The 26,257-nt window shown below is 38.4% G+C and overlaps 3 protein-coding genes across 3 annotated transcripts; 1 reads left to right on the top strand and 2 right to left on the bottom strand.

The window, feature by feature from the left end:
• Window positions 1-540: 540 nt before the first annotated feature.
• Window positions 541-10,280, bottom strand: calcrlb (calcitonin receptor-like b). Its single transcript, XM_026363058.1, has 13 exons — window positions 10,157-10,280; window positions 6,365-6,461; window positions 5,912-6,032; window positions 5,668-5,781; window positions 5,087-5,205; window positions 4,883-4,974; window positions 4,508-4,619; window positions 4,263-4,416; window positions 4,115-4,175; window positions 3,914-3,980; window positions 3,203-3,421; window positions 2,927-2,968; window positions 541-2,552 (listed from the first exon to the last, which is right to left on the bottom strand). The coding sequence occupies exons 2-13, from the start codon at window positions 6,413-6,415 to the stop codon at window positions 2,346-2,348; spliced, it is 1,359 nt and encodes a 452-aa protein (XP_026218843.1). The 5' UTR covers window positions 6,416-6,461; window positions 10,157-10,280; the 3' UTR covers window positions 541-2,345.
• Window positions 10,281-11,121: 841 nt separating this feature from the next.
• Window positions 11,122-14,872, top strand: zswim2 (zinc finger, SWIM-type containing 2). Its single transcript, XM_026363241.1, has 9 exons — window positions 11,122-11,241; window positions 11,935-12,091; window positions 12,193-12,269; window positions 12,419-12,459; window positions 13,320-13,554; window positions 13,901-14,152; window positions 14,334-14,418; window positions 14,613-14,695; window positions 14,863-14,872. The coding sequence occupies exons 2-9, from the start codon at window positions 11,942-11,944 to the stop codon at window positions 14,870-14,872; spliced, it is 933 nt and encodes a 310-aa protein (XP_026219026.1). The 5' UTR covers window positions 11,122-11,241; window positions 11,935-11,941.
• A 1,415-nt stretch (window positions 14,873-16,287) lies between these two features.
• On the bottom strand, window positions 16,288-25,095 carry LOC113163985 (protein FAM171B). The gene is made up of 8 exons (XM_026363057.1): window positions 24,648-25,095; window positions 23,395-23,628; window positions 21,975-22,067; window positions 21,697-21,855; window positions 21,332-21,502; window positions 21,054-21,170; window positions 20,835-20,958; window positions 16,288-20,582 (listed from the first exon to the last, which is right to left on the bottom strand). The coding sequence occupies exons 1-8, from the start codon at window positions 24,865-24,867 to the stop codon at window positions 19,268-19,270; spliced, it is 2,433 nt and encodes an 810-aa protein (XP_026218842.1). The 5' UTR covers window positions 24,868-25,095; the 3' UTR covers window positions 16,288-19,267.
• Window positions 25,096-26,257: the final 1,162 nt, after the last annotated feature.

Here is a 26,257-nt window from a genome sequence, read left to right as displayed (position 1 = left end):
GACGTTCTCATGATTACTGATGATGCTCCAAGCACTGTCCAAAACCGCAGACACCAGAGTCCTTTGCGGATTGAGGTCATGACTATGAAAGGCATGCAAGTAGCTCGTAAATATTACTTGCAATGATAAATAGTGCACACATGCTTTTGATTACCATATGTTGTCTGCAAATGCAGATGGACACATTTACCAGCTGAAAAGTGGCATGCTAAGTGTTTTTACAGAATCTTCCTTTTTGATAAATGATGCACTTTAAGGATGGATATACCACTGGGACTTTGTAATTGTACCTGATCGCATATACATTCTGGATGAGGAACAGACGGCAACACGCCCTGCTTTGTCTGGAAACAATATTCATTTCAGTGGGAAACGTTCTCTAAGGTCAGACAAGGAAATCCCACCCTTAATTAAATATGTGGCAAACAAATTAGTTACACGTTTTCTACCATTTGTCTCTGAAGACAGTAAAACAGATGCAGAAAAAATGTTTTAAATAGAATGAAAGACATACACTATAGTGGCTTTTTGTGCTGAGTCTCAGTTTAAAAACAGCTTGTTTTTATTTACAGTATTATTACTTTAGTACAAACAAGCACTGTCAAAGATTTACTGGCAAAACTATGTTACAAAAATGAAAATGAACTTCATACTGAATGGAAATGGATGGCAAGTTCAAACATGGATACTGTGATTTTAGGAATGAGAGATCACTTCTCACCTTCACAACATACACAATATGTGTTGTAAATTATAATAAACTCACTTGCTGACTTGTCACGTGGCCTTTCTCAGTGTATTATAGGGGATTTTATTATTGATATTCTGTATTTTACAACATAAATGCCTGCAAACACATGCTAGACACATCTTTAGAAAGTTTTCTGCTGTTTCCTCACTTCAGAGCTTTCATGCTAGGCTAAGCTAACTAGCTGCTGGATGTTGCTTATATTTTCTGCGCAAACACGAGAGTGGCAGCAATCATCCAAACTCTCAGCAAGAAAGCAACTAAGCATGTTTCACAACTTGCCAAGCAAAATTAGCCCATCCATTAAATAATTAAGCAGTATGTAGCAATGCCCAGTGTAAATACAGTAAAACAAAATATGAATGCATTTCCTAAAATGTCTATAATGTTACAGTAAAATAGTTTTTGTACTGCAGAGAAGATCCGTTTTTGAAGGCTGAAACCAGCAGCTCTTCACTTATTCTCACAGCATTCCTGCATATTAATGACAGAAATGTAGCTTGGGATAATTATGACCAATGTTAAGTGTTAAATCAGTAAATCAGTTCCAGCTGAGTTTATTTATGGGACACCAAATCTTTAGAGAATTAATCTAAAACGTCTCTTGAAGCTTACATAATCAAACCAGATGTGGTTTGTGGACTTGCAATGATGTGCTCCTGAACGCAGAGCAATACAATAGTCTAACTCATACTGTGTGACTTAGTACATGTCATAATGATACACATTCACATATATGTACAAATGCACTTCCTCTTTTACCCCATAATCATCTCTCCAGCATTTTGGAATGAACTGATATGAAGCAATAAGCAGAGACGCTAACAGCTATTGTCCAGTCAGATATAACGTTATATTTCTGACAAAATCATAATGTTACTAGGATCCTCATTATTTAACCTACCACAAAAGACATACACCTTCATCAACCCTTGTTCTGAGTTCCATTATTTTAATTCAGTGGCTAAAGCAGAAATTACATCTAGCATAGCAAGCTTGCTATTTGCGTCTATGTATGTTTGCACCTTTACCTGGTTTTTACATTTACAAGTCCCAGTTTTGTATAATACTAACCAGTACTAACATAGAAATCATGGTACTTCTTTCCTCTACTTTGTTAAAGGCACTCAGTGGGTCTCCAGACAGAAACACTCCCTGCCCACTAATGTTAGCATTATCCAAAGACATTATTGATGTCTCAAACTATGCCCAGAAAAAATCACAACTTCTCTTAAAGTTTAAAACCATCAGCTCAACAGAACAGCTTCTTGTTCATTGAGGGGTTCTTCAAGTTTACTCCAAATGATGCAAAAAGGCATGACTTCCTTCCATTAATGCCATATGTTGAGGCTGCTTGACTTCTAGGGTTTTTCTCGTGTCCAGCAACAGCCCATTTCAGTATCCACGGGATCTTTGGTATCAAGCTCCTTCTGGTTTGGTAATATTCAACTTAAAAGAATGAAATATTTGAGTTTTTCTAGCTGGGAGATGGAAATAAATACTCAGTTGCTATGAACATTAGTATACCTCCAAGAAAACATCAAGCTCAATCTTCAATCTTAACATCTTAGGAAGTGCTGCACTTCAGGGGTCACATTCATACAAAAGGGCTGTCCGATCTGAAAATATCTGAGTAGCTCTTGCCATTCATGTGCTCAGTGTGGCTTTCAATGCTGTAGCAGCGGTGGACCTCTGTGAGGGACGACGCTACATAGGACGCAGAACGAAAGAAGTCGGTGTTGGCGAAAGTACCGGCAAACTGTATCCGCTGCTGACTCCAGTGTCTCCGCAGAACGCTTTGAACCTACAAGAGGAGCCACAAAGAGGATGTAAGAAGGATGGCAATTTGACCTACAGGTTGAAAAGGTAATAATGTTCATATTTCCCCTGAGATTTTACACCTTACATGAACTGACTTTAAATTAAATGCATCTCTGAGTCATTTTGGTGCATTGACACCATATACTGGGTCAATATTGTAAGGATAAATAAAGGCTGTTTTCAGCAATTATAATTCTATCATATAAAATATGGCAAAATGTTACACAGCATTGAAAAAAAGTGATCAGTTTAATTAATTTTCTCCATATGAACTACATTTGTATCCACTCTTACACCACAAATGTGCATTCAAAATCTAATTCAGTCAGTAATCATAAGCTGAAGTTCTTTACTCACCTCCCCGTTAAAGAAACAGAATATTGTAGCAACCAGCAGACCCTGCATGTGGAAAAAAACAGGTTCTTGAGAAAACATGCAAGATAGGAAATCCTTTAAGCTCAAACAGCTGCTGAAATCCATTATGCTTGTGCTATCACTATGCGATGAGGATATTGCCACACAGATCACATACACCAGAGGTTTTAGTGATAGACGGATATGTACTAACATTGGATAAAGAAGATATTTGTTTATATAAGAACTAATAAATCCAGCCGCTCCTCATGTTTTTACCTGGTAGTGCATAAGGATGTCCATGATATACAGATAGATCTCTAATGCCCAGGAGTCATGGGGCTTGTAGGGGAGCAGGACATACTGGATACCGAGGAGAGGGATGAGGATGAGGGTGGCCCTTACAGCTCTCATGTAGAGGCTGGACTCTGCCTGGTGCGTCACTCTCAGCTTGGTAATGAGAACCCGGACAATGTTCAACAGGAAAAAAAGGTTCACCTGGAATCAAAAGGCATTATGTTTGATGGAAACAACCTTTCTTAGAGTTATCTGTCTACAACACAATGGTTCAAGACATATAAACTAAACTAATCAGTACATAGGAAAATGAAGAGTTGTTCAAGTCTAGTTAAAAGGCTGAAATCTGTGTGAAGCCACAAAGGCCATAGGGTCTGTTGATATAATGATGCCTTCAAATTAAAGATGAATGTTAGCACCTGAACTTCTACGTTGTCAGTCTAAAAAATATTAACTAAAGGTCCCCTTATTAACTTTTTCAGGTACTCAGTGGTTGCCTGCTGTAGATTTGAAAAATTGGTGATGTAATGAAAACCAAGACATCTCATGTGACAACGCCATCTGCTGATGTAGACCATGTGAAGTTTCTGAAAGCCCCAGAAATAGCTAGTAAATGGACTTTTTGTTTATATAAAACATCGTGAGATTTTATGTCATTCTGATGTGGATTGCCCACAGATGTTCAGTGCTTACCAACAATGCAGCGCAGATGGGACCGTGAATAATGTACAGCAAGAAAGTACCTGGGTTGACCCAGCATCTGCAAAAGTTTGGATCATGTGGAAATGGAAATGGAAATGGATCAGATCGTCACTTCTTCGCAGCACAATGTGGAAATATATAATGTGAAATCTATAGAAATGGTTATATTAGGTGATGATTAAGAGGGCTCACTTGTCGTTGTAGTAGAAGTGGCGTGCTGTTGAATATATCACTGTTGGCACGAGTGGAAAACCTGCACAATGAAATAGAAAATTTAACACATTTGAATGTAAAACGGACAAGTGGACATAACGAAATATTTACGTTATTCCTTACTTACCCCATCCAAGCAGATAATACCACATGAGATGTTGTTTTTCTGCAAACACCGCCACAACAATCAGAGTGTGTAGGTAGATTCCCTCACAAAGCATCCAGAAGTAGTTACAACTCATTAGATACAGATGGATGAACATGGGCAGCTTACAACTGGCCTAGAGGAAAACCGTACTATGAGCTCACACGTCTTATCGTCACTGTTGAAGACAAAACTGGAGCGAATTTGCAGAAAGTCTAATCACTCACAGAATCGCCCTCTTTTCCCACTGTTGTGAACCAGATAATGGTGATGACTGAGTTGAGCACGTATGAGATGAAGAGGTTTTTGTGGAGTGTTATCCTCTGGCAACTCAGACTCCTGTTTAATGAAACACATTAAACACATATTCTGACTTTTTTTTTCTTTTTCAGAAAGATTAGGTCATTATTGCAAAGTGAGACATGGATTTTACATAAAATTCAACCACCAGCTCAAAAAAGGTATTTTGTTTCTTAATTAATGAAGCTGTGCAGAAAATCAGACATTTCTAAATAAAAAATTGTCTCTGTGTTTTAAAGTAATTTAATTTATTATGTCCCGCTGTTACCTACTTATCATAAATTTAATAGTGGCCGACTTACTTAAAATAGAAGAATATTCCTAATGATATGAGCAGTGACACCAGTGACAGTCCATGACCGATAATAACCAAATAGAAGTGAGTCATCGTGGTCTGCAACAAAACACAAAAACAACTTTATATTCATTGCTGTTCTACAGATAACACAACTGCTGTAGCCTCGATAATGTGGCTTGATTTAATAAATGTCTTTATGCCTTCCTACCTTTGTATGATGGTGTTGTGTAATGTTAGCTTTGCAGTTTGTATAGTTAGTCCATGTCCTGTTGCTCTCTGGGTGCCGGCCCCACTCACCCGTCTCTGTGCAGACCTTCAATGCCACCGCTGTTCACAAATATTATATTAGTTTGTCTCTGTTTTTAACATATTAAAATGTTATAACTTTATTTCTGCTTCTGATGCGCACAAAACATAAATTCTGTTGCTTTAAATGTCTTTCATCACCTCATTTTTAATTTTAAAGTTTAACTCAATGTTGCAGCCAGGAGGTGATTAGCCTAGCTTAGCATGGCTTACATTGTGGATCATCACTAAAACTACATGTTTACATTTCAGTTTTTACAGTAAAGTGATTTTATGTTTAATAATATAATTTAAAAAGAAATCCGTTTTCCTCTGCTATATTGTCTAAAGACTATGCTGCAAAAACCAGTTGAACCTTGTAAATATAGAATTGCTACAGAAGACATCACCAATATGCTTTTAGTTTTACTGTGTTTTTGTTCTGTACATTTTAATCCTATTTCAAGGTTAATAAGGCTAATAAAGACAAAGAGAAAAAATCACCATGGGTATCAAAATCATCATAGTACTCTGGACAGCTCTGCTCTGTTGTGAGACCAGCTTCAGTTTCGTCCCAGCACAGCCATCCATCCCATGTCGTGTTGCACACTGGCCCTGCTACCAACAAGAAAGGATCATAGACTATGTCAGAAACAAGATGGTGTCAGTTAAGATGTGCTACAGGTACAGCACAATGTGAAAAGGTTCATTGGATTTATTGAAATTCTTTTTTCTTTTTGCTCATCACCTATTGTTTTTGTTTTGTGATGAGATTCTTTCGCTATCTTCTGGAAACATTTGTACTGGGCCGTGACGATTTGTTTTCGAATGGATGGATGATTATCTTCAGAGCTCGCCACCACCAGGATCTGAGAGTTTATCAGGAAAAAAGCAGACAAACAGAGAAGCACAAAAATTAGATGGCAACTGTCAGGAAAGACACTAAAATGAAAGTAACTTTAATGATATATTTAAAGGAGCAATACACCAAGTTTATATGTCACAATAAACTTTCAAGTAACAGGGAGTGGTGTATTGTTTTCTAGTTCGGTAGGTGCAAAAGTGTCTCAATATTATGTAATTGGAACAGAAATGTAGATATCTGCTGAGAAGACTAATGAAAGTTAAGTTGCAGTATGGGAAGTGTGGCAAGTGAAGTGGTTCTTGCAACAGCAATGCTCAGATACAGCAGGATGTATACCTTATTGAGAGCGCACAGGACCAGGAGGAACAGGGTGCAGTTTGCATCCATCTGTGCTCTGATCTTCTTGGATATCCTGAGGAAAGTTATCAGTTCTCTGTTAATTGTAAATGGAAGAAATAAAAGATAGAGACTTGGACAAATGGAGTATTCATACTTGGTGACTCAAGAAGTATTAGAATCCATACACAAATAACGTAGGTTACCATTTAATGCCCTTTCTCATTTGGTTTTATTGAAAGTCATTTTTATGTGATTGGAAGAACTGGTAAAAATGTCAACACTATCACAAATAGTTTCCCCCCAGAGCTCGATAAGAAAAATGTTTCCTGAGCTGCAGCAGCTGCTAACATGATCCAACACTTTCTGTGTTGACAGGCGCTGCAGTTGAACTCCAGTTCACACACATACAATGGCAATTTATAAAACAAATTCATCACATTTGTTAGTATGTTTTAGTAAGTTTATTTGTACTTATGTCTATGCACGTTATGTTTGACTTTATATGTAAAGAAATTTACATGTGACATTTAAAACTAACTGAATTGTCTACTTTAAAGTTATTTAAGTTTAGTTTCTAAGAGTTCTCCAATCTTTATCCTGACCTAAAGGCATATACAGTGGCAAGAGAAAGTATGTGACCCTTTTGGAATTATGTGGTTTTTCTGCATTAATTTGTCATTTCAAGTTATCCGATTTTCATCTAAGTCAAGAGTAGTGACACCCCCTCCTATGAAGTCAGTCTGTTGTGTGTTTTGGGTCTTTGTCCTGCATCACCCAACCTCTACATATTCTGAGCTGACGTACAGGCATTTTCACATTATCTTGTAGAATTTTTTTTAACACTTGGGAATTTATCTTCCCCTCCTCAGGCCAGGCCCTGATGAAGCAAAGCAGGCCCAAATCATAATCTTTCCTCCACCAAACTTAACAGTTGGGATGATGTTTTCATGATGATATGCAGTGACCTTTCTATGCCAGATGTAGTGTTTCATGTTCTTTCCAAATAGTTCAATATAGTTTCATCTTTCCACAAAACATTTTGCTAATACTGCTGTGGAGTGTCATGAACTCATGAACACAGATATTAGCCAGTTCCAATGATGCCGCCCCCATTTCTTGGTAGAGTAGCCACAGTCCCAAAGTGTCTTCACTGGTAAGTTTCTAAAGTCTTCGACATCACTTTGTAACCCTTTCCAGCTTTATGTAAATCAACAATTTTTGATCCTCTAAATGGCCCTTTTTGGCGAAACATGGCTCACATAAGCACATCTTATGTTAGAGTGGTTTTTGTCAGTCGAAGTAGCTCTGGCCCACAACTTCAAACTAATTTTATCAACTTATGCTAACACCTGACTCCAATTAGTTTTTTTTTGAGGTCATTAAAAAGTTCAAAATGTTTTTCCACCCACACTATGAGGTTGTTATGGTCATTCTCAATTCATATTGACATGAAAGATCTGAATTTTTTGTGTTATTATTTTAGGCACATTGCATTGGTTAACACTCTTGACTTAGATGAAGATCAGATCTCATTTTATGATAAATTAAGGTTCATATACTTTTTCTTGCCACTGTAAACAAACTGATCTATGTCTCTAACGCCATGTTTTTTAATTTATAATGGCAGGTATCCTCTTTTTGGGTTACAGATTTGCCCTTTTGCTTCCTCTGTTCCCCATGGTTTCCTTCCTGCATGCTTATTAGGCATGTTGAGCAGGTTTAATCAAAGTTTAGCCAAAAGACATCAAAATGGCTAATACACTGAGAGCATAATTGTGACGAGAGTCCAGCTTCATGCATGTCCACATTTAAAGTCATATGGAAATCTTGCTGGGTAAAAAAACAGGTGAAGATTTCTGTGTGTTTTGCAACAGCACTGTCTACACTATAGATTGTAGATTATGTTTTCTCCAATCGCAGTGAGTGCGGAGGGAGGCAGAAAAGCAATGGTAATAAAATAAATCTTGTAACAGAATTTAAATTGAACTAACTTTTACTGTTTTCTAAATAGACAAAGGTAATTCCTCAAACATGTTTAGCTCATGCACAGGATATAAAGTTAAAATCACATAGTTGTTTAAAATTAGTATTAAGTAATGACGCACAACCTCACAGTCAGTGGTAAAAGTATTCAATTGCAATCCTTTAGAAGAGATTTAGCATGAAAGGTTAAAAATCTGATAGATGCATCTATAAATCAGTCATATGCTACATAAAACAGCATTTGTATCCTCAGCTGCTAGGCACGTTAGCACTAGTTGTCATATTCAAATGCACATAACTCAACAATAAAATATAAAACTCAAACTTTACAACAATATAATTCCTCAGAACACTTTATTAGCATTTCTGTTTTAACCTGAGTTGAAACAAATACTGTACATCTGTAGATAATATATAGACACATAGAAAGAACATTTAAAGACTCTGCAGCTTGTTCTTTATAGACAACACAACTAGTGCAACTAAAGGAACGGAAGGCAATAAAAGGCCACAATGTTAAGAACATGTGAACTAAAGATCAGATGATAACAAGCAGATAATGTATGATCTGGTGCACGAATGACAAGCAGATGAAAAGGAAAACTACTGCATGCATAAGCATGTGCAAGGCCCATAACCTAGGAGCTGCTGCTGCAGGGTCACAAACCCCAAAAGTCTAATTTGAAATTCAAGGAGAACCTTATAAGATTTCCTAAGAACATGACTGTGATGAATTCTTTTTAGCTTCTTACAACTGATACAATGCTGGAATGATCAAATGCTTGCTGCATTCTTGTGATTGTGCAAATTGGCACATAAAAATGTGCTGCTCATAATATAATTAGAAAACATTATAGAATTTATAAAAGTATTTGCAGCATAGAAGAGCTAACATTTACGAGAGTTACCAAGCTCTGTTAATTAAATATATTAATATTAAGTATAACAAAACGAGTGTGAAATTAATTGTTTAATTAAGAGTTTATTTTAACCTGTAGAGTCGAAAATTACGTTTCCCAAATTTTGGATTTAACCTTTGGAATACAACTGTTTATAAAGTAACACAGACCAACACATTTTCTTTATATCCAACTCCCCTGACTGATAATTAAGGAAATCTTTGTCACTTTAGAAGATTAATATCTTCTTGAACACACCCAAATACACACAATATTGCTCTCTAATGGCCCACAGTAACACTTAATAACTCAAAGTGAAGTCACTCCTTCATTGTGTGGGTCCTCTGTGACCGAACACAATGATTTACAAACGTTTCCGTGTGAATTAGACTTTATTAGAAACATATTGTTCCCTTTTTAACACTTTGTGTTGGCCGTGGAGAAGAGTTTTGTTGTTGGATTGACATAATTGCCACATGGGAAAATCTCGGTGTAGCATTATGAAGAAATATGTGATGAGAATATATTAACGATCACATGGGGTTTTAATATATTAACATAAAGTAGTTCTTACTGTATATCTTGAGTGCCTGGAAGTCCAAAACATGTTTCAGTGTGAAATGTTTTATTTATCAATATCAAGGGGATCATTGTTTAAACCCAGCATAAAAATTGTAAAATATTGTGAAATACATCTTAACCTGTGATTATGTACATGTGTCCCTGTTCTGTCATGTTTCATGCAACAAAGAACCAAAGTGTTAAATTTATACTACAATGTGACCCTCAACAATGACCACTCAACTGGTTTACAGCACCATGAACGTTCATTACTGTGATTACTGTCCAAACACTCGTTTGGACAGTAATCACAGCCTGGTAAAGTGTAAGGATTAAAAACACTTACTTTTACAAGAGCAGTAAAATAATGCTGCTTCTTGAAGAGTAATCCGTTAGTCTGAGAGTTTGTCGTAGTAGAAAAACAATGTCTCTTTGTGGTTTCTTGAAGAGTAATCCTTAAGTGTGTGTGTTTCGCCCCAGAGTCAGAAGCAACACTGAGCTGTCTCTATAAAAACTCACTGGAGCTGAGGATGACATCACATGCTTGCCTTTTGTGGAGGCATATGGAGGGACACCCCTGAAGCTTAATGAACATCACAAAGCATTAGAATAATTTATAACCATTACATTTTACTTCATATTACTAATCCAATATATGTAAACTTTAATGCCCAAACTGTTTATCTTTAGCATTTAAATTCTGGAAGTCATTAATGACTTTAGTGCAAGTGATTGCAACATGTTCTTGCCTAAATCTTGCTTCTTTATTTAAGTTTGCATTTTAATTTGTATGTACGTGCAGACTTTTAACATATTGTATTGTGAGACTTAATTGTATTAGGTAACTTTCAATGCTTATACTATTTATAACATGATTTTGCTGCTGTCTTAAGTTTTATTGGACACTGCCCAGACTCAAGTAGTAAACTGTCAAGTAGTGAAAATGAATCTTCAGGATCTGCAAACCTTTTAAAAAGCCTTTTAATTTAGTGTATTGTGAATCCTAACTCAGTATGTCTTCAATGGTCCTATTTATCAGTCGTCCTTGTTTGTATCTATTTTTGTTATGGTCTTGAATATTATTAAAACGATGAATTATTAACAGGATGCAGTAAAAACATCTTACAATCAATCACAACAGTGTTGTACACAAAACCAGAAGAATCATTTGTTCAAGAATTAAAATTAATCATTTGATCACATGACATCAATACCACAGTAAAACAACCGGACCAATCAGCACACGGGGTTCTATCGCTTGGCAACGGCGCCCTCTGCGGGTCAAAATCTCCATGGCAACAGTCTGGTTTCCACGGAGACTGGCGTTCCGTCTTTAACCAGCAAAGTAACGTTGGTTAAGTGTGTTAGTGCTGATGTTTAGGAGTTTTATTTAACAAAGACTGTGGTTTTGAGTTGTGTACGCTTCCAAATGTAAGTTTGTTATGCTGAGAAAAGTATCATCTGTTTTTATCAAACTATTCAGATGCCAACAGACTCATTTTGTTGTTAGAATTACCGGAAGTAGCCAACAGGTGCTGTGCGTTAGCTTAAATCTAATACATGTTAAGCTAGCAGCGTAAATCATGTCGGTAGTGTCGGAGTCATATTAAATGTTGTTTTGCCTACTAAATTTACATATATTATGCTTATGTGATAAATGAAAATGAAGAGGTGAGGGAGTTCTCAAGCTGTTTTTCGTTATAGTGTTTCCGTAGAAATTGCGGAATATGCAGCTGCACATTTTAGAGTAAATATGTCACCTGACAGAAGTTATTGCGATATAATAATAATATCTTCATTAAAATATTATTCATTAACATGAAAAGCGGTAATATTGACTATAAGGAAGTGTGCCCTCTATAAGATATGCAGCTGCACATTTTAGAACAGATTTTGAGTAAATATGTCACAGGCCTAAATATACATATATTTATATATATAGCAATGTTGATATGTTGCACAGTACAGTATAGCTACATTACTAATGCAAGAATGAAACGCTTTACCATAGCCATACCATGTTCCAAGTTTGATTAAGCTTTTGGACTCTTACAAGTTTTTTGTATCCTGCACCCTCTGTTCCATTATTATGGGGAAGCTGACTGACCTGTCTTCATTCTGCAGTGACAGGATGTTTAAGAAAACTGCTTGGAGAAACACAGTCAGTGATGCAGTGAGTTTCCACCAGGACCAAGCCCTCAACACTACTATGTTTCTCCTGAAATCATATGGCCCGACAGGATTTCTGCTCAGAGAGGATGGAGAAACCAGGAGCTTGAAGGTAAATCAGTCCTTCATTCAGGTTGCATATTGCTCAAACATCAGAAAATGTTGAAAATGTGTATCCTCACTCCAAAGAGTGGTCTTGTTGTTTTTGTTCAGGTGTGCCTGGGTGACCCACACACATGCTCTTGCCCTGTGTTCACCAAAGAGCAGGAGCCATGTAAACACATCTGCTGGTATTTGTAACACAGAATTATATTATTAGATATTATATTTAATACAAGTCTGGTGATATCGTGTTTAACTGCTAATGAAAAGATTTATGTCCATCGGTGATAGTTACTTACAATACACTAACTGTAGAATCAACTCCTGACCATTACAGGGTTTTACTGCGCAAATTCAGACTTCCCAGAGAACATGAATGTAAGTTGCTTTGATAAATAGATTTTACACTAACAGCTTAAATTTTTACAGCAGCATATTGCTGCCACCATGAGAAAAAAAATTAACTCTGTATCTATAACGACAAAACATTCTTGTTTTCACGCAACAGCAAACGATGTCTTTATAATGAGAAAAATGTGTCAAAATAACAACAATACTTCCTCGTATTAATGAGATAATAACATGCTTTTATGATGAAAAGACGACAGAACAGAAAAGGACAGAAATACTTAACCTGCAGTTACACAACAATATTAAGGGAGAACACATGTAATGAGATGCATTTATTGCTAATCGCTTCTTTTAAAAGAAGTCTGACCATATGCATAGGTGCTCTGCCTCTCTAACTGTGTTGAACCATCATGAACTAGCAGGTCAATCGTAGGCAACATGTCTGTTGTGAGCATAGACACATCTATAATCACAACAGGATCATTCCAGATCTGACATCTACAGTAACTTGCAGGCCATACACTGGATTTCCCACTTAATCAGTTCATTCAGACGTTCACCTGTATCCAACAACATCAAAGGATAGATCTACTACGTACAATGTATTTCAAACTACTTTTTTTGTTATAACAAGAACACCTACTCATTAAAATTTGAGTTTTCTCATTAAAATAATGTACAGAGTAAACATTTTTTTCTGATGTTGGCAGTAATTATAGTAGTAATTATGTGGACATCATAATTCTAAACCGTACAATTCTACTTTGTGGCAGCATTCAGTTTTAGCACTAAAATACTGTGCAAAATTCATAGGCAATCTGAAAAAGCCGACCCACCCATCCACGTCCTCCTGTTGACATATAGTGTTAAAAATAACTCTACTCTAGATTCATTCCAGCATGGACTTGTGGAGAGACAGATCTTGGAGTTGCTCCATGGTTTACACCAAACCACAGCCCACCGGATGGAAAACGATGCCTCTTATGCTTCTGGGACCCCAAGCCAACCAGTCATGGGCCAGGATGCTGGAAGCGTCTGCCGGAAAGTTATCCAAGCCCAGGATGTGTGCCCTATCTGTCAGGAGGAGCTGCTGGAGAAAAAACACCCTGTGACTTACTGCAGGTGTGTAGATGGCTCTGACACTGGTCTGATTTGGGATGGAGTTTTAGACTGTTATTGTTTCAGTACAGTCATGGGTTGGATGATGTAAGTTGTTCTAGTCAACTTTTGTTGCACTGTTGCACAGAACATGACCCCATGTAGCACTGTGAGTCACACTACTGCACATCCAGCTGTTGACCTAAAGGATGTGCTGTGGAAACCAGCTCACATTTTCAGCTGTAATAACATTAGGTTCAAATCTCCACAAAGGAATATATTTCATTTTTTAATTGCAACAAAACTATGTAGTAGGTTATAACTGTATAGACACATTTCCTGCATCAGATGTTGTCTTTGTCTCTCCCAGGTTTGGGTGTGGTAATAATGTCCACATATCTTGCATGAAGGTGTGGGCAGATCACCAGAAACTTTCAGGCAGCGAAGATATGGTGAAGTGCCCTCTGTGCAGGGAGGACTTCATCTCTTTGAAGTTACTGCAGGTCCAGGTGAAAAATGCAGCAAAGCTTTTCACAGCTGCTGAAAGAGAGAAGCCAGACAGACACCTGGGAGTTCTCTGTCACAGCTGCCGCACTTGTCCTGTCACTGGCAAATGTTTCAAGTAAGCTTATGGCAGTCGTGTGTGTGGATAAATATAGACTGTGTATAACATAGGGGCATACATTAGTATTATAATGTTTGTACATTTACACTTGCATTCTAGATTATGTGATGAAGAATAATTTGGTAAACTCCAATGTCCTAGTCAAGCTGCATTCTGAGATTTTATGTAATTTTTTTAGATGCACAGTCTGCAGTTACTTCTATTTGTGTGAAGGCTGCTCAAAGAAAGGCTGCCACCCACAGCATCAATTTGCTTTACAGACAGTAAGCTTTATTCTGTTTGTTTTAAAATACTTTATCATCTGAATCTACAATCATCAATGGCTCATACATAGCAAAAATATACTGTACAAACATAAAGAACATGTTCAATGACGTGAAGTAGTATACTGCCACTGTAAAGACATAAATGAATACACACTTTCAGAAAACAAATATTCTGACTAAACCTCAAACAGAAAAGGAGAGGAAAGTGGTGTCTTGTGGGAGAGGATCTCACCAATGAACCAAAGGATGTGACCTCTCAGCCAACAAATGAAAGGCAAGTTGTTGAACACTGTAGATGTAATTTTCCAAATCACCCTGGGTGTTCCAAAGAAATCAGTGTTGAAGGGATTCTGAGAGAGATAACAAGATGGCACTAAAGTGAAATTGACTCTTTAGAGGTGTAATAAGGAAATGTGATGATAAAATGTTTTGGTTTAACAGGATAATGTGATTCACTAATAATATAGTAAAATGCATTGAATATATTTTTTTCAACTTAATATTTCCCATCTTATTCCCCAGCATTATCCCTTTGGTTGAAGACCCTATTCCTGAAAATGTGTTGGGTTGTTTGCCTAGCGTCAGAGTGAGATTAGGGTCTCGGCTCATGGATGATGGAGGGCAATGTAGGATCTGCCTGCAGAACTTTAGTCTGGGACAGCGGGTCCGAATTCTGCCCTGTCATCACAAGGTAAGACTTTTCACTGTATATTTGTAGTAACTAAACCACCACAATAAAAATAAATAAACACATCATAAACATTTATGACCATCATATTGATTCGGTGCATCAAAATAAAAACTTGAATTAAAGTACTGAAAGCTTAAAAAAAAAACAACAGTAATGGAAAGAATAGTAGTTTTATTATGATTATGACAACCAGAGTATGCAAATATACAAGAAATCTAACAAAAAAAAATCTAATCTAAGAATTAACATTTAGAAAAAAATCTATATGTACTGTATGAATAGAAAAATATGTATATAGTCTTTCTGTTCATATATTATATTGCCAAAAACAAATGTAATGCAAAAACTTTATTTTATTGAGTTCCCCCTCTGTCTCTTCCTGCCTCCTCACATGCTCACACACTTCAGTTCCACAGGCCGTGTGTGGACAAGATCCTGCGGAAATCGAACTTTTGCCCCCTGGATGGATATGTCATTTATAATCCCTTAACTTGGAGACAGAGTGAAAAGAAGACCTCCCCTAAGTTGGCCTGCTGCCTTTCCAGTTCCCGTGCCAAACAAGCAGAAAATAACTTAGACGACCTTTTTGTGCCAGGAGTGGCACTGCGGGCCATACACCCAAGAACTCTTCCTACACATGGTTCTCTTAGCTTAAAAGTGCTGGGAGGCACTTCAGAAACTTTCAACATCCCACAAAAAGTAATAACTAACCAGCTGTTTGACTTATGCATTACCATAACAGATGATATGACAAAAGAAGGAAATGATGCATTGCAGGAAAAGCAAAATAATGTTTTTCCTGAAAGCAGTTCTGGTAAATATCTAAATAAATCTGGTTTAGCTGACAGACAAAATGCCTGTTCATCAAAAAGGGCACCAACAAAATGCACTTCCGCCTCACCTAGCATGTTGGTACCTGTGACGAAAAGCAGAGAACAGCCACAGGTGAACCTTTTTGTAGGCTTGAGCAGACCACAACCGGATAACAGAGCTACAGCATCCTTTCCTCCAAGGCGAACTAGACTGCAAGCCAGACCGAAAAGCACTGTAGCTACTCAAGACACAAACAACAAACTTACTTCAGAGCTAAGAATGACTGGAGTCTTGATAAACACACAGCTGTAAAGGAAGCTGTTAAATAAGTTTTTTTGTTTTCTCTTTCACTTTCTATTTAGCTATATATATATATATATATGTGTATAGAAAATCTAGGTGTATGTATATATAAATTGGAAATGCATCAAATGTTTTTGTTTGCAAAAAAAGCTTCTTAACAAGAGTTGGTATCAAGTAAGTTTATTTATTTAATGCACAAAGCCAAGACTAAAAACACTACCACTATTACAGACGTAAACACAAGAGGTGCCCATTTGGGAAGAAACAAAAGCCCATGAGGTTTTTGGCTAGACACAAGAGGAGTACACTATAGAACACATTAAAATCAGTACAAGCACATCCAGCAAGATCACTTTAAAACAGGAGTGGCAGTAGGGTTGACCGGCACAAAGTGTTCACAAACTACTCCTCATGTTGTTGTTGAAGCCAGAATATGTTGTGTGTCAGGAGAAAGTATTTTCACACGTAAGCATACTGAATGATTAAGTGCTCAACCTGTTGCTACATTTAAATTACAAAGCTCTGACATTCTGTACAATCCCATGAGAAGAGTTACTCTTTAGGGTTAACCTTGAAGTAATTCACACTGGTAACATATCTCTAATAACAGTTGCTTAAAAACAGCATCATTCAGTCAATAAGTGAAATGCAATGATGCACCTCTCAGACATTTGCTTTTAGAAGAAAAACAGCACAATTTAAATTGTTACAGTCACATAATACATAAAATGTTGTTTTAATATATACATACAAATCTCATATGAATATAACTACAGAATCAAAGCCCATACATACAAAGTGAACTCATCAGTGAAAAAGTATATAATAATAATAATAGTACCATGATGGAAGACTAAATATAGCATAATTGTGGCTGCAAAGTTTGTTTTAAAATTTTCAGTTACAGTAAATATTACTAATGCTGTCATTTTCATGTATTCATGGAGAGAGTTCTGCCAAACTGTTATTGAAGATATGAGCTTCATTAAACTCTTTATAATTATTTGGAAATGCTGTGTGTGGAACAAACTGGCACATATTAAAGTGTGTTATGCTTTATTTAACTGTGTGATGATATGAAAGGCAGGGATATTTATGTTTTTTTAATAAAGAACTGTACTTTTCGGCATAAATATTTTTTACAAATTTGTTAAGGGTCTACAGCCATGCTAGCACATCAGAAAGGCTGTATTTAGGCAGAATGGTGCTTTGAGCTAAATTCAAACATAGTGATCCTAAGCGAGTAGTATTGTACTATCTTCACCATTAGCATGTTAGCATTTGCTAATTAGCACTAAACACACACACAAGTACAATGCAAGTGCAGCTGAAACGGATAGGAATGCCATTTGGTTTAGTAGTTACAAAGAAAGTGATGATGACTGATGATTTCTTCTGGATGAGACGTTAAAGGATTACCACAGTTATTACAAATCATCCTGAGAGGCACATGAACATGTGTACCAAATTTCATGCCAGTGCATCCAACAGTTAGTGAAACATTTGACTTAAAACCATAAATGTCAACATAGTAGTACCACAATGTAGAGAAACACCAGTCATTAACATATATCATCAATGAACTATGAATGTTTGTGAATTGGAAAAATTTGTTTTAAGCTTTAAATATGTCTAACATTCTCAAAACAAAATGTTTATTCCGTGGTAATGCTGATCAGGAAACACATTTATTTGTGTTGTAATTGGCATTAAGAGTTTTGGTAACTGGTGGTAAAATCTATAAGGCACCAGTTGTTGTCAAGCTAATGGGGAATAAAAAAGGAAATGATAACAAAGACTTTGTGGGCTCAGTGAAATGTCTGGTCTCTGACTTAAGATTGCAAATTGTTGATTTTTAATATTTATTTCATATATCACATTTTTGCCTCATAGCTGTGCAGTTCTAAAACATTCTTACTAGCAGCAATGTAAGCCATTAATGGTAGCTGGGCTGGATACCATTTTTTCTAACAGACACTATACAGTCATAATATTAAATCTCATAAAACAAAGTTTGCCATGTTATAGTTCCAACGTGCTAACCCTAACTGTTCCAGGGATGGTGTTGTAAAATGAATGTTAATTTCCTTAAAGTATTAACAGTTGGCAGTACAATAGAGTCTCCTCTCAAGACTAGCCACTAAAATTAAACCATTATTCAGCAAGTAATCTAACAGCTATGATGATGTAATGTTAGCTCTACAGTAAAATGCAAACAGTTTTCATACACACAAAGTAACATTCGTTATCATGCATTCTAAAATAATCGTAGGCTTACTTCAAAATGCCAGCTTAGCTTTGCAATGTACATTAGTGTTTTAGTCCATAATCCATCAGGTTCCTGTGTTAGTCAAAGGTGGAAAGTTGAAGCTGTGTTACTCAGTCACATTAATTGCCAAATATTATAGGAAAGTGCTGGAATAACTTAAACTGGAATATCTTTTGACAAAACTGATTCCCATAATGACTTTAGTCAGAATAAAATGAGGTGCGATCAAACAAGATGTCAGCACTGCAAACGAGGAAAGCTTTTATATCTTCTTTAATTTACAGCAGGCATTTTTGGTGAGGATAAGTGCACTACACATAGACCTGCATCTATGTCCATCTTGCAAACTCACCAAATTTGACTAAATACAGAGAAAAACTGTATCTCATGTAATAATATTTAAAGATTACAGGCAGTAGGAAGGCACCCTCTTTAATGCCAGTACCAGGGACTATGGGATAACGTGTTCGCACGGACATTTTGCTGTGGAGAATCTCGCTGGTGATCTTCAGATTCAGGGAGAGTGAGAGAACATGGTGCACAAACATTGATGGCAGCAGCTACATAATGCTTCAACATGACATAGATCCTGCTTTATTTCTTGAGCTTATGCTTTCTTTGGCAAAGTTGTACAATCACATAACTCGACAACAACCATGCCTGTCAATACAAGTGGCGTGAAGATAGCTCAGTATGGATTAGATGGCTAATGGGACATTTAAATGAAAATTAAAATACTTGTCTGGATGTTTTCATTCATGATCCATTCTCTAACTTCGCTTCGTCAGAGGTCTCCCCTCACGGACGTGCTTGGCACTCCTCTTTTCCGCCTTTACTTTCTCCCGCACCTTTCTCAGTCGTCGTGGAGGTGGCGTACCCCTCGACTCACTGTCCTCCTGAGCACTGGATGTATCCATACCATCTCGCTCCTCTGGAATATTGGGAATAGCCCCACTGCTCCCATCTAAAATGTTCCTCAGAGAAGGGTCCTCTGGTGTACAGGTGGCAGTGGTGCCACTCTCACTACTGCTCAGGTCCTGTTCCTCACCATAACGCCCGCCTCGGCTGTGATGTGGAAGAGAGGAAGCCCTGACCGAAGGCCTGTCACGCTCCGTTTCTCTTAGGTTGTGTTGAGGCTCATTCATGTCCACGCCTGAGTCCAAGCTGGTGTCATTGCTGCTAGGGGGGCGGTGGCGACTTTGAAGCTCAATAATGGAGTGCCGCACCTGAGCAGCTGGCTTTCCATCTAAGGAGACAAACCAGGCCCTGGGGTGAGACTTTCCCCTGGTCAGCTCCAGCAATGTGCGTTCTGAGATCCCCTGTAGCTCACTGGGCACACCATGCCCACTGCTGAAAGCCTCCATACCAGCTGCCTCATTGAGAGTTCCAGGCACAGAAACGGAGGATTCGAGCAGGTTACTGTAGCGTCCCCACACACCAGAGTTAGGGCCTTGGATCTGGGGAGGAGTCTCTAGAGGCCGGGGTTCATCTTGGCTGCTTTCCTGTGGGCTGCTTCCATCTTGGGAGTGGTGATGAGGGACTTTGGGTAGTGTTTGGGTGTAGCTGTCTTTACTTGCAGGCTCTGAGTGAGTATCATACTCGGCTCCATTGCGGGGGAAAGTAGCAGACTTGCAGCCTGACAGTTGCTGCTCCTGAGCACTGAAAAGTTCTGGAGCCTGAATAATGGCCACTGGCTGGTTATATATATGAATCAACTTATCTTGAAAGAAGTTATCAGAGTTCATATTGGCCCGGTTCTGCTCTGACTTCTCCCTCAGCCGAGCTACTTCTTCACTATTGATGTAGTGAGGTGGCAGCTGGGGACCTTTGATTCGATCCAAAGTGACGTTCTCATAAAGAGGAGCTGCTGGGCGACTCCCCGGATCTTCCACATAAATGTTGTAGTTGGCTTTGTGCCTCGGTGTTGACAAGGGTTCACACTGAACACTACAGGATGCAAGGCTGTTGTCACCTGAATGGAACAACAAACCCTCTTCCATGTGGGTGGAGGTGGTTTGATCTTTTTTTACTACGGTGAGTTTGGAAAAGCGGGCTCTTCTCCTCCTGGGCTCTTGGTAATAACCTCTGTATTTGGGAGAAACAGAATTGAAGAGGAGTTTTTAAGCTGATTAAGTAAAACTTAAAAACAGTCCTACAGTTGCAAACATTAGCCACTATAAGCTACTGGTCATATCAGAGAAAGTATACTCTGCAAGTGTGCTGAATTGCTAATTAATTCATGTTTCATACATACATGTAGATATGAAAGTAAATCTGAATCTTCTGTATACTGTAAACTGAACCTGACTAATAACATTTCTGAAAAGATTTTTTTACCCGCAGTGACACAGCAGCAAAGAAAGCAATCCAAACACTATAGCCAGCGTTCCTCCCAGTATTCCCATCAGCAGGTAGGTGTGGTATGATATGAAATCCAAAGAGCTTCCATGGCCCAGATAATCTAAATAGTTAAATGTGTAGGTAGACGTAAAACATGCATGAATTCTACACAAACAGCATTTACATAAAGGTAATGACGGTAAATGAAACACATACTGTTTGAGGAGGGTAGGGGGGCAGCAATCCAGTAGCCCAGATGAGAAGCTGTGTAGGTCCAAACCAGCTCATCACCTACTGTTTTTACTATTCCCAGACCCTGATTCTCCCAGGCACCTTGAAACACACAATAGTACAAACTATCACTGCTACTGTACCTGCATGAGATGAATAAAACCTAAAAACAATGTATAACTTTTGTTGAGAATACAGTTGTATTGTATTAAACATCGTATTTTGTAATGTGATTCTGTTGCTTTTACAATATTTATTCATACCAGTCTTCAGATTTAAGGCCCAGGCTGGCACAGTATCAGAAGCCCTGAGGTGGGTGTTGTGTCCCAGAGGCAGGCTGATTTGAATGGGCCCTCGAACCTGGAGCTCTTCATTACCGGAGTACAGCAGGACAGTGATGGCTGCCACTGCCCTCAGCTCGATGTTTCTGAACACTGCAAACATGAGGAGGAGTTAACGATTATATGGTAAAATACGTTCTTATGCTTAAAATTTAAAAAGTTTAACCATCTTGTAATGCATGGCCAGAAACAACAAGCAGTTAGATCTGAAATCTGAAACATGTAAAGAAAAAAAAAAGGACTAAGGACAAATTACATTAGGTATTAATGTTGCATTTAAAACTCACCTGATTTGCTGCTTATGATGCCTGGAGTACAGTTGACACAGTCTTTAGCAAGGTGGTGCTGTGGTACAGTCACATACGCAGTAAGTGAGGAGATGTTGCTTCTATCAGAGATAGGGAGAAGGTTCTTGGGAAACTTAACCTTAGGCTGGGAAGATCTGTCTGTGAAAATAAAATTGCACATGATTAATCACAATCTGGAGCTTCCAGCAATATGTTGGATGCACTTACAAGTCAAGTACAAGTCAGAAGGACACTCAGTGACCTGCGTGTACACTTACCAGGTAACTTTCCAGTGATGAGTACCGAGTCCTCAAACAGCCAGATGTTCCCCTGACTGTGAGGAAGCAGCAGCAGCGTCACAGCAGAGAAAACTGCAGGGAGGCACAGAAAAGGTTAGAATTAGAACACGAACAGAAATAATTTCAGCATTTTATTTCAATTTATTATGTATGTAAACTGTTCAGAAGTTAAGCTGTGTTACAGTGTTTATGGCCACTATATGTGCAAATAGACAGACGTAGTGCAAAATTATCACCAGCAGATGGCAATACCACAGTCCTCTATTTGGGGTTCAGTTGTCTGGCTCAGCATCACAAAAGGGAGGTGCCTCGGATAACGCAGAGCAAAAGGCTCTGACATGCTTTTCTTTTTTTTATTCCTCATAACATTTTTCCCCCTCATATCACTTGCTCAATGTTTGTTTTAAAACGTCACCACTCTCTTCCCGTTCTGCCCAATTCAGCTTCAGGCCACTAAGAGGAAGTGGGAGGACAGACAATAGAGTACACCAACACGAGATTGGTGTGGCTAAAAAGCCCCTACCCCCCTCTGCACTTGATTCAGTGCAGGACAAAGACAGTTTGCTGAGGCAGGGATATTTTTCACTTGAGCTTGAGTCAGACACGTTCACAGTACATGCAGCTTTAGAAACAATCAATGAAGTGGCTATATAACATGGTGTTCAGTTACACTTGAGTGTACACGACCAAACATTAATTGCTACATCATGAAGAAACATCAGTGACACATTCTGTGTTGATGCATACTTTTAATTAATTTATTATCAGTACAATTTATTATTATTACCATGAAAAATGAATGTTGAATGTGGAAATTATAGCTGCAATTACTGTAAATTGTAATTTACTGTATGTATAACAAAGGATTTGTCTGACTTATGTTAATTTTAGTAGTTTGAGATTTAATGTTCAAACAGCTTTTCACAGCTCATTTGTTTCTTTAAGTAAGGCTGATTGGTTGCTGTTGAAAAAACCTTTTTGCCTGACTCCTTCAAGGGGAGCTCAGGATTAACTGTGATTCTGAAGCTGGTAGGTATTCAGTGTCTTAGCAGGGTTGATGCTGACAACCACAAAGGCTTCAGCTGTTTCCCTCTACATGTTTTATTTACTGTTACTTCATTTAGTGGTTCTCTGTCGCCGCTCAGATATACAGGTATCACATTTATAACATACAGGGTGAAACAGGCTGCAGATATATAAACAAACACAAATATTTTTTATTCAATGCCTGCAAAAATTAGTCTACAAAATATGATGAAGAAATGTCCAATGCAATAGGAGACATATTATAAGACATGTTCAAGAGGTTGGAACTAAAAATGACAATAAAAGATAAATAAATAGATAAAAAGTAGATCATGTGGGATGATTAAAGAGTTGTGGACTGTGTGCTACTCACTAGGTCTCTTGGTGGTGCTCCAGGGAAGGGGGCTGGGGACGTAGCCTTCCATGTTGCCCAGCAGTGTCAGACTGAGGCCTGGACTGTACACAACCCAAAGTAGAACTTCACCTCTCTGCCCTGCTTGGGCAGAACTCCTCAGGGTGTAATTCACATAAACATCCACAGAAGCCCCTGGAAGAGGCTGACGAGTCACCAGATCTCTCACCAGGACTTTGAGCGCAAACTGGGGCTCTGGAGAGAAGACGCCATGGGGTCATTTAGCAGACAGTGTTTCAAGTATAGTAAGTAGATTTAGAAAAATCTATATAGGAAATCCAGGTATTTACTTATGATAATATAAATGTCAAGTAGATCACAAATGCTGTATTTGTATGCAGACTGGCCCCCACCATTTCCTCTCAGCAGAACTCAGTAACCTTCTCTCACCATAAAAAAGTGATGAGGCAAGCACAGCTGAGTTGCTGGGAGAATGAAAAATGAAAAAACTGACAGGATAGAGCAAAAGCAACACTGTGCTGCCATGTTAGATGTTTCTTCACCTCACCTAGAAGATTCATTCATGTACATGTACACATGGGAACTAGGTGTCCTATAGTTCCTGTTTGATTAGAAACACACTATAGTGGAGATATGTTTAGTGATTATGGTGTGGAAACACCCCCTCCCTCAAACATGCTCCCAAACCAAATGTAAACACAGACTTGGCAGTCATGAGGCCATCAGTAAACACCGACCTACCTACTGTATCATCAGAGCAGCACAGGATTATCATGCCCCCATTAATAATTCACCTGCTCAGTCCAAAAAGATTAAAATACCCTAATCCCTCAAACCTTCATATTATACATCTTAATCCTGTTAGTTTCTTGGCATGTGAATTACATCCAGTAGCTTATCAATACAAATAGCTGGTCATGCAGACATTATCCTCTTTATTGTTCTTCATAATTCTTATTTTCTTCATTAAGGCCTTTGAGAACTTCACTTTTATAAGCCAAACAAACAGTGTAAGTCTCATTGTTTTCCCCAATATAATAAAGATATGTTCAAATTAATAACTATTATAAGTAAATAGATAATGTACACGGACTATCCATAATGTACAGACCCAAAAAAAACAAACCAAAACAAGAATCACTGGGTGAATAAACAGCACTGTTCTCTCAGTCAATCACGAGTCAGACCGTTTCCTCTGCTCACATCATTTCCATTTCTGCAACAATCCCTCAAAGCCCATGTTGTTATTCTACCTGCTTTCAGACCCGAGGGGCTGAAACGTCGCCCCGGGGCGGTCGGGTCGGTGGCTGACTGGTGTCCGACCGCGGCGGTGAGGCCATTGTCTCCGGGCGAGGAGGAGGGCAGGCCGCCGCCCTCCTCCGCTGCTCTCACCGCCCCATCCAGGCACGAAATTAAAAGCAACGACGGCAGAAGGAGCAGCAGCAGCGGCAGGTGGCGTTCAGCAGCGGGCATGGCGAGAGGGGGAGCAGGCTCAAAGACATAACGGACCGCGAGAAACGAACTGGGGAGGAGAAGAACGAGGTCCGGCTGTGGGGGTCCTTATCGCGAAGGCCGAACCCCTCTCATGGTTCCTTGAAATGTTGCGGAGACAAGGAGAAGGGGAGCAACCCCGTGGAGAAAGGATGGCTGGTGCTGAGGCTGGGCGTGTGGCCGAAGATCGCCTCTGACAGAGTGATGCACCACTCAGTGAGAAAACACAACACCATTTCTTATGCGCCCGTATAATTTGTTTGTATGAATTTTACCATTGATGATTCAAATAAAGTGAATTAATTGCATATTTCGCTAATATTATGTTGTTTTCTGTCGTTACTAACTCAGGAATTGATTTTACAGTCTGATTTCTAACAAGTTATGAAGATGATCGTTAGTGGGATTATGACCAGGAAAACAAGTCAGAGTGAGAGATCTGTATGTGTTGGTTTTCTTTGAGGAGACAGGAGCTGCTGTTACGTCATAGGGGGGGTTATGTGGCCCTCTATCGGTAAAGTGATGATCCTGGTTACTGTTTCCTCAAAATGAGAAAAAGACCTCTGCTTAAACCACAAGACAGGTTAGAACCCAGGTGAGAGTGTTGTTTTAATTTCAGTAGTAGTACCCACCCCAACCCTGGTGACAGTGGGAGAGACACCCAATTAATTTATAGTCATGGATTCAAATGCAGTTTTCATTTCAAGGCTTCAGTAAGTCAGCCCTATTTGAACAAAAGTACTTTCTGAAATACAAAGAAATAGAAGTACTCAAATAGAGAGGAACACATCTTATCAGTTAGTTACTGTGAAAGTCAGGGAAGCATGGTGACGGTGCCTTGAGCACATCTGGAGCTGTGATATTGGGGTTAGTTAGTTATTTCAGCTCCCTGACAACAGCCGGACACCCCCCTGTTCTCTCCTACTTAGTATAGGCTAGATTCCCCCTATTATAAATTTAATTGGAGTCTCCCACTTCCTGTTTGACAGTTTGACCTTTTACCTGTAGACAGCAAGGAGAAGGGAGCACATGCAGCAATCGTTTGGGCAATTAGAGTTTTCAACCTCTATTTTGAGATATGAAATTAAATTTAAATTCTTACTGAATGCACCTTTGTAGTTTATTAAATAGTTGATAGTTACCAGTTTGTTCAAATGTTGAGTTAGCATGCTTTAACATAAATTCAGGTAAAGCTAACAAACGTAGCCTTAACATTTTCCACTGGTTTGAAAACTTCTCACCGATCATCTTAACCTTTTAAAACTTGCTATGTATGTATCGAGAAAATGGCTTGAATAATTGTTGCAATACAGCCATTTACTTTATTTAAAATGCTTTACCCTACATGTTCTATTGGCTAACATACTTAGCT

Source organism: Anabas testudineus, chromosome 2 (assembly GCF_900324465.2).
Source record: "Anabas testudineus chromosome 2, fAnaTes1.2, whole genome shotgun sequence".
In the NCBI taxonomy this organism is placed as follows: domain Eukaryota; kingdom Metazoa; phylum Chordata; class Actinopteri; order Anabantiformes; family Anabantidae; genus Anabas; species Anabas testudineus.
Note: the sequence above shows the minus strand (reverse complement) of the source record. Positions and strands in the feature narration are given on the sequence as shown.